Source organism: Helobdella robusta, assembly GCF_000326865.2.
Source record: "Helobdella robusta unplaced genomic scaffold HELROscaffold_7, whole genome shotgun sequence".
In the NCBI taxonomy this organism is placed as follows: Eukaryota; Metazoa; Annelida; class Clitellata; order Rhynchobdellida; family Glossiphoniidae; genus Helobdella; species Helobdella robusta.
In genome coordinates this window covers 5059081-5069116 of record NW_008705398.1, presented here as the reverse complement: position 1 = coordinate 5069116, position 10036 = coordinate 5059081, and the positions used below count along the sequence as shown (strand labels likewise).

Below are 10036 nucleotides of genomic sequence, written 5' to 3'. Positions count from 1 at the left end.
ATGATGATGATGATGATAACGGTGGTGATGACGGGGATGATGATTAAAAATAAAATGATGAAAAAGAAAGCAGCCTGATGATGAAGATGATTGTTGTACCATTTGAATTCATCATCATCATCGTCATCGTCATCATCATCATTGTTGTTGTTATTACTATTATTACAGCTAATTACAATAATAATACTGCTAATGAAAAAAAGTACTATAAAAAAATAAGAATACTTTCACTTCGTGAAACCACGATAGTAAAACGGCCGCAACATTTACAGTTATTACTACTGAAGCAATTGAAGCCACAATGTTTACTACTACTACCGCTACAGCAACAACAACAACAACAAATACTACTACTACTACCATCTACTACTACTGCTACTACTAATACAAGTACTACTACCACTACTACTACTACTACCGCTACTACTGCTACTAGTACTATTACCACTACTGCTACCATCACTACTACTACTACGTTCAGGGGTATTGTTGCTGATGTGTTGGGCGATACATCAACTTCAATGCACAGCGCATGTAACTGAAAGGATGTTGAAGTTGCACAGTGGGCTAATGGATGGATGAGTGATTGAGTGTAAGATAAATTGATGGATGGATGAATGGTTGGATGGTTGATTGATTGTTTGGTTGGATGGATGGTTGGTTGGTTGGTTGGTTAGTTGGTTGATTGATTGGTTGGTTGATTGGTTGGTTGGTTGGTTGAATGGGTAACGTAAATAAATGAATAAGTAGATTAATGAACTATTAAAATATATCTGCAAAAAAACATGCACAAAAAATGGGGGCATGGTTGGTTGGATGATTGGATAGATGGATGGGATTGATGATTGGATAGATGGATGGATAAATAAATGGATGAAATAATTGACAGAAGATTGATAAAATGGATTAGTTGATAAATAAATCATTGAATTAATTACTAACTGACTGAAACTATTAAATGAATGAATCAACAAATGATTGAATAGACGAAAGAACGGCAATATGTGAAAAAACTTAATGAATGAGAATGAATGAGTGACAAAATGAATGAATGAAAGATGGAATAAATGAATGAGTGAATGAAACAATGGAATGACGATTAATCGAATGATCAATTAAACGAACGCACCGAAACTAAAGTGGATAGATACTAGATTGACGACCAACCAATAAATGCATAATTTAACTTCCCTGTAAGCATGTGAGCTGAGCAGAACTGAACTGAACTGCCATGCAGGCGTGTTTGTGTGCTCGTGTACGTGAGGAATCGATCAGAAATCACACGCTTCAACAAAATGCCTGCCTGCATGCAACGTATATTTCAAAACATGTACATTATATTGATGCACGACAGATGGTTTATTTTAAAATAACATTTGAATAAACAAATTAACAACCAAATGTTCCTGTAAAGTTAACCAGATTTGTTGAAATCACTCTTCAGTTGCACTGCTCCACTGATAACGTGCCATTGAAGATAAACAGTTGTTGTCGTCAGAATGAAGCACATGCAGCAGCGACACCAGCCTCCCTGCTTGTCTCCACCATTCAACATGTGCTTACTCTTACTTTCATTCCTTTCCATAGTTATCGATAGTTCATTTCGTTTCCCAGTTTGAAACTTGTCAACATTCACACATTTCCTCTCATGGAAACCAACAATTTTATTCTAATGTTTGAAAAAGATTAAATATTGAAGCAATTCATCAAATATAAAAAATTATTTTGAGTGATGTTTGTGAATAAATTAAGAATTGTGTTAATGCGTTCGGCAGACCTGTGGGCTAACGTGAGCTGCAGGATGTTTGTCTTCAGTGGTTTAATGCTCTTCAACAGGTCAGAGGTCAGCAATAAAACTTGGAGTGCACTGAAGAGTTACAAGTTAAGTGAATTTAATCAGGTTGGAGTTTCACGCTCCGGAAGTTTTGCACTTGATAAGAGATGCGCATTATGTTGAAGAGATGTGCATTATGTTGAAGAGATGTGCATTGTGTTGAAGAGATGTGCATTGTGTTGAAGAGATGTGCATTGTGTTGAAGAGATGTGCATTGTGTTGAAGAGATGTGCATTGTGTTGAAGAGATGTGCATTGTGTTAAAGAAATGTGCATTGTGTTGAAGAGATGTACATGGGTTGAAGATATGTGCATTGTGTTGAAGAGATGTGCATTGTGTTGAAGAGATGTGCATGTGTTGAAGCATGTTGCACTGCACGTGTTTCAACTGTAACGTGAACAAAAGTGTTTGTGGGACTGTTAAGTTCTTCTCCTCATAAATGAGTGTTTCCTTGTCGAAGCCTTCTTTAATAAGTTTTTGAGAATGTGACTTAATGATCACATAGTCACAGGAGTGCGCCTACTACATACACGCACATATAAGCACACACATAAATATTTGCATAAGTACGAACGAACGAACGAACGAACGAACGAACGAACGATAGACATACAAACATACGAACAGACACACACACACACACACGCACGCACACACACATACATGTTAATGCACAAGCAAGAAGAGGCAAGCAAATAGAGTTAGTTGATCGAAGACACTAGCACATTCAAACCAACACCATTCAATCGATCAGCAAACATTTGATTGTCTTTTTCATGTTTAGGCATACATTTAAACGTGTTTAATCTTATTTTGTGTCATCATTTATGTGCACACTGTGCAGTTCGTACCAACTGACCGTTATGTACGTGCGTGCGTATGTCTGCCCAAATTTGCGTGTATCAATGTTAGATTATCTATTATTTGTATGCACGTATGAATTTGTATGCATGTGTGAATGTGTACGCATGTGTGAATGTGTATGCATGCGTGAATTGGTATGCATGTGTGAATGTGTATGCATGTGTGAATGTGTATGCATGTGTGAATGTGTATGCATGTGTGAATGTGTATGCATGTGTGAATGTGTATGCATGTGTGAATGTGTATGCATGTGTGAATGTGTGTGCATGTGTGAATTTGTATGCATGTGTGAATTTGTATGCATGTGTGAATGTGTATGCATGCGTGAATGTGTATGCATGTGTGAATAAGGGGCCGTACGTGTTCGTATGTTTGTATTTATGTTTGCATTTATGTAAATAAGTATACATTTAAGTGCATACATGCACAAACCACAGTTGTTGATACAATCGATACATCACAAACATAAAAAAATAGTCCAAGGTTTTATAGACATTTCCATTCATACAGATTGTATATATATATATATATATATATATATATATATATATATTTACATCAAATCAATAGCTATATATGTATATAAATATATATATTATATATACAACTTGGGATTTGTTTTTGATAATAACATGTCTCTTAACATTCATACCAGGGCAGTTTCGAAAGAATGCTCTGGACATCAGGCGCATCAAAGGATCTTTAAACAAACAAACTCTTTAATGTCTTGTTCATTCCTTTATCCACTCAAAAATAAACTATTGCAATAGTCTATATTACGGCCTGTCAGGTATAAATAGGTCTATACTGCAGTCGGTTCAAAATTAGGCTGCAAGGTTGGTTTCAGGTGGCCTTAAATACGATCACGTTAAGCTAATTCTTTATGCTCTTTACTAGCTTTCGGTTTATCAAAGAGTTATTTTCAAGATATTTTCAACGGTTTTTAAATGTATAAAGAGAGTTGCCCCTAAATATTTAACCGACAGAGTCATTCCTAGAACAATGCCACTGCTGAATCAAACATTGGGCTCTGACAATTCAGGTTTACTGTTTGTACCTGACACAAATTTGGCTCAGATATACAGTTGTTTAGGAAAGTCACAGCATTTTTAGCGTAGCTTAAATTTTTAGTTAATTTTTCAAATTTTCTTACGATGAATTTTAGTTGATTATTAGGTTTATTTAACTCATACACAAAATTACTGTGCCTATTTGAAAAAGAAAAGCTTGATAATTTCAAAAATATTAGAACAAACTAGATACTTTTATGAATGATTTCAAGATCTTTTTAAATTTGTACAAAGATATAACATTGCAGGTTAGGTTCCTTATAGTTTAGGTATTGGACAGGACCGAATACCATCAACTAAGTTTTAGTTTTGTTTGTTGTTAGTTTATTGACTATGAACCAATTTAAAACATTTTCAAGTTCGTTACAGACGTCTTCGATAAGTAAGAGACTCAATTCTGCGCGCGCTCCGGAAAATATTTGAGTCGTCTGCCTACTGTACGAAATCAAAAAACATTGACGAGTTGGATAGGTTATAAATGTTCTGAGAACAAACAAATGGACGTGTAAAAGAGTGTTCTGTGAGTGTGTTTGTGTGTGTGTTTGTGTGTATTATCTAAGTGTAAGTTAACTCGTGTCTATATTCAGTATAAACATGATACAAACACACGCACACACCACACACACACACACACACACAACACACACACACACACATATATATAAATCCTTTCAATAAATATATATATATATATATATATATATATATATATATACAATAAATATATATATATATACATGTTTTAACTGCACACACAAGTTCACACGAGCACATTCACTTTATGGATCTTGTCTGATCAATTATGATCGTACAACACGCTGTCTCCCGTTCTTCCGTTCGTTTGTTCGAGTTTGTTTGCTTGTTTGCCTACAACAAATTCCTTGTGTGATTGCTGCTTGTAAATTTAATTATATATATATATATATATATATATATATATATATATATATGTATATATATATATTTATATATAGCAGGTGCCATTACCGATCACATTAAAATCATCATCATCAATCAGATTCATATCACTAAGGATAAAACATTACCATAGAAACACCACCAAAGAACCAACACCATAGGACCACCAACATAAAACCACCACCATAGAACTACCACCATAGAAAAACACCATAGAATCATCACCAAAGAATCACCACCATAGAAACTTTACTATAGAAACACCAGCATGGTGGCTGTCAATCACTTGGACAGCCAATGAGAGTTAAAAACTCAGTGACGTGTGTAATTATTTTTTAATGGGGTCGATTGTTGATTGGCTGCTGGGTTGTCAGCCTCTTGTTGCGTTGATAAAAAACGATGAGGATGATGTTGAGGAGATGATGACGATGATGATACGGATAGTCTTACCACCACCACCACCATCATCATCATCATCATCATCATCATCATCATCATCATCATCATCATCATCATCATCACGTCACTAGTAACCACCACCATCATCGTTGTCATTATTGAATTTTTACTTTTCATTATTGTATCATAATTAGAACACCTAACAATATCATCACCATCATCATCGTCATCATCATCACAACCACCACCATCATCATCACCATCGCGATCATCACGATCCTCTTCCTCTTCATCCTCTTTCTATCTTCCTCATCATCATCATCACTATCATCACCATCATCATCATTATCATCATCATTAATATGAACAACTTCGCATTCATCATTTGTATACCATACTCATTATCGTTATTATAAATATAATTGTGCAAAAATATTATTTTATAATAATAACAATTTTTTTCATCACCGTCATCATCATCAGCAACATCTTCAACATTATCGCAAACATCTTCTTCACTGCCATCATCACCACCACCATCCTCATCACCATCATCCTCATCACCATCATCCTCATCACCATCATCGGTCAAAAATTCGTTGCACAGATAAATAATATAGAGAGGTAGGTTAGGCACTTATTCAAACGTACCATCCGATATTAAAGCTGTAGCGCTTTATTATTTCTCCGTGCTTCCAAAATTTTATTGTCAAGGTCGTGGCTTACTCGGGCGATATGAACAAATAGCGCTCTGTTTTCTGCCTTTTATCGCCCGATTTATTGGTAGAGAATTATGACGTTATTGTGGTTATGTATGAGACAAAAATTTATACCTTTGCATCACGTGATCAGTGATCACGATCATCTATCATCTACATTATTGTTGGTATCGTTATAATCTTGTCATCTTAATAATCATTATCAATGTCATTGGGGTTGTTATCCCAATTGTCGTCATCATCACCACCACCATTGTCTTCATCATCGCCATCTTATTCGTCATCAGCGTCACTTCTTTCTCATCCTCTTCAGCAGTGAAATTTCTTTCGTAACGTCTGCTTAACTTTCAAATATTTTTGCTGACGTCATTGGTGACGTGAATATCACGTGACCACTCTTAAATTGTAATGCTGTTTTCTGTTTTGTTGGTGCGTGGTTGTTGTGGCGTTGTTGTGGCGTTGTTGCTGTTTTGTTCTGCACGCATGTTGTTGTTTTTATATGGTTGCTGTTGTTGTTTGTTTGTAGTTGATGTTTGTACGTGGTCGTTGTTGTTTGCATGTGGTTGTTGTTGTTTGTATGTGGTTGTTTCTATGTTGTTACATTGGCTCATTTAAATTCCTGATGTTTTCAGATTTCTTCAAAAAAAATGAAAAAATTAGTCGAGAAGAACATTAGAATTGTGCACGACAAGTTGAACAACATTTTTTAAAATGCGAACAACAACAAATCATGTAGGATAGGACCATTATTGCATGATTGTTGTTGTCACACGTTTTTTTGACAATGTTTGCAACAACATCAACAACACCACCAACATCAACAATAATAACAATAACATCAACAACACCACCAACATCAACAACAACAACGACACTACCATCATCACTTTCTACATCCACCTCGCCAACACTATCATCGTTAGTAGCGACAGCTGATGAACAACATCAACAACAACTCTATTCTCAACAAAATGAACAACAACAACAACAACATGAGCAACATTTAATGTCTGAATTATTAAACCAGAGCAAACGTTACAAACGACAAGTGGATAGGCTGACCTGCCAACTACTAAACAACATTCTATCCCATCAAGTAGGCAACATTTACATATCATCATCATCCTTGTCATCATCGTCATTATCACCATTTCATCATCTCACCATCATCGTCCTCATAGTTTTTTTGATGCTGCTGGAACCATCATCTTTGCCTCATTATCGTCATCATTGCCATCATCATCATTCATCATTATTGTCATCATTTTGTAATTATCATCATCAAAGTTGCAACCGTCACCATCATCACCATTGTGATGTATCGCAGTGCTCTGCAAACTTTCGCGAACCAGTGTTGAATTTAACAGGCATCAAGCGGACAGCACCCAGACGACCAACCTGCACAAGGACTCGTTCACACACACACACACACACACACACACACACACACACACACACACACATGCACACACACACTCACACACACTCGTTCACACACACGCAGATGTTTCAATTTTTATTCAAAATAAAATAACAATAAATATGTTTCAGCATTTTGAAATAAAATCTGTTACGTGCGACAAATGAGCTTGCTCCTTTCCAACATTTTCTCACAGAGCGTGGTCGAAAGTTCGTTTCAAGAGGACAGTACCGCACGTACTGCGATCAACAGTCCAAACAGTTTCTGTATTTGATCTTCATATCAGTTAAGTAAGTAACTAATCTATTCAACTTACAAAAATGGAAGAAAGTAGGCGGAAGGAAATAGGTGAAGAGTTTTTATTACTCATTCTGCGAGCTCTGGATACCCTGCTCTAATGCTGATTCAGAGAGCGGCGGGTGGAAATGTCTCTTCCAACCACAGCTGCAGTTTTTGTCTGCGGCTAGGTTTAAAAAATTATTTTCCAGTCTTAGAGTCACAACGTTTTCTTTAAATCCAACAGGCTGAAAGTGTGCTTTCTCTTTCAGATCACAGACAAACAATTTTAATAGGGTACGAACTGCATACGGACTCTAATCTGAAACTACTAAAAACTAACCCAACTTCAATCGTAAACATTTTGTGCTATTCACAAAAATTCAAATTGCAAAATATTTTTTTGCGTCCAACCAAATATAAAGCAAAATGTACAAAATGTATGATATCAATATTTAAACTAATGCGCAATTTTATACTTTCGGGTCGTTCTTAAGTATTGTAACAACGTATTTAAACAATATTTAAATATTTAACCATCTCAACTGAAATGATTAAATAAAGTTTGAAAGTATGGAAGTGGCGCGCTCCCTTCATTGTAATAACCAGTTGTCTTTAAACAGATGACCACGTTCAGGCATATCTCACATACCCCACTAATATTATTGAATCTTATTGGTTGGCTGGTTGATTGGTTGGCTGGTTGGCTTGTTGGCTAGCTGGCTGGCTGGTTGGTTGACTGGCCGGCTGGCTGGCTGGTTGGTTGTAGGCCACGTTTGCAATCACACGCCAGCAGTTTTATTTAATGAATTTTTTATTGCATTGCTGGTCAAGCTCGAATTCGGATTTTTCGCTAGTTAATTTTCAACAATTTTGGCAGCTGAACGCTGACACAACTTTGCTGAGCACAGATGTATCTATTGTATTGTTGTTAGCATTTTAAGTATAGTCGTTGCCATCATCATCATCGTCATGAACATCACCATTTCCCTTATCATCATCATTATCATCATCATCATCATCATCATCGTCATCATCATCGTCTTCGTCGTCCTAACTAGTCGCACACGCACTTCATCATTTTCAGAAATTGAATTCCGAGTTGAAACGTTTGAGAGAGAGAATGAGGAGGCTGGAGAGAGATAATGAGGAGATGAAAGAGATCTTGCTTGACTTACAACAGCAACAACAACAACACGGTCCAAACAAGGTGATGGTGATGATGACAATAATGATGACGATGGTAAAGATTATGACGGTAGTGATTGTGATGGTGATGACGATGAAGAAGAAGATGATAGTAGAAAAAATAATGATGATAATGAGAATGAGGAATATAAGTAGCTGATGATTATGATGATGATTATGATGACGAGATGATGATGATGTGAGTTATCATAGCAATGTTATTGATCTGGCAATAACTAAAATAGTGAGTTAGTCACGACAATGATGTAATGTTGATGATAACGATAATATTAAAGAATTACGAGACGAGATTTGAACATTATTTTTATCTAAACAGCAGAGTAGCACAGTTGAAAATGATGCAGTAACAACAACAATAACAACAACAATAACAACAACAACAACAACATCAGCAACAACAACAACGCCAGCAACAAAATCGTCGTTACCGTTCTCATCATCATCATCAACGACAACAACACAGAAATCACTGAACAACAAAACATCAATCAACCCTCTATTTTATCAACTAACTTTCAATCAACGACCTAACCAACAACATCAGCATTATTCGCAACAAGTGTATCATTACCATAACCTGCCTCAACATTTTAATCGGCAGCACCAACATTACAATAACAACCAACAAAACGATGAAGAAGAAAGATTTTGTTGGGTCGTTGGTGAAACATCGCAACAAAAACATCACCAGAAACAAAAAAATCTACAAAAACAGCAACATCAGCATCTTCAAATGCAACAACATCAAAATTATGACGTCACTTCAACAACCACAACAACAACAACAAACAAAACCCCATCATGTTTCTTCTTCCACACACACCCGCCAACAAACGGGCAGCAACATTGTCATCCTTGTTGCAACAACTTAACAACAAACCCAAACAACAAAAACAACAACTATTACAACTTCAACTCTGGAAATGATGATGATGATGACCAATGCAGCGATAATAATGATAGTAAAAACGACAATGATTATGACGACGATGATGGTGGTGGTGATAAAAAAAGTAAACTTGAAGCAACAATACTTGAAAAGTGCTTAACTAACAAGTCCCTCGGAGAGAAAAATGATAACAACGATGATGATAACGATGATGATAACGATGATGACAATAGCGATACATATGACGATGACGATGATGATGACGATGTTTTTAACAGAAAATGTTGCGAAAATGTTGAATACTGTTGCAAAAGTCTTCGAACAAGTAGCATCATCTATAGTAAAAACTTTGACTGCGAAAAACTGCAACAACAACAATATTTTCAACAAAAACAACAACACCAACAACAATATTTCAACAGCAGGAACAACTACTGC

The 10036-nt window shown here is 35.9% G+C and overlaps 1 protein-coding gene across 1 annotated transcript; it reads right to left on the bottom strand.

Moving 5' to 3' along the window:
* Window positions 1–1414: 1414 nt before the first annotated feature.
* On the bottom strand, window positions 1415–2069 carry HELRODRAFT_165173 (hypothetical protein; the record flags this gene model as incomplete). The annotated part of the gene is made up of 2 exons (XM_009031034.1): window positions 1415–1669; window positions 1932–2069. 2 exons carry the CDS (start codon window positions 2067–2069, stop codon window positions 1415–1417), a joined length of 393 nt encoding a protein of 130 aa, XP_009029282.1.
* Window positions 2070–10036: the final 7967 nt, after the last annotated feature.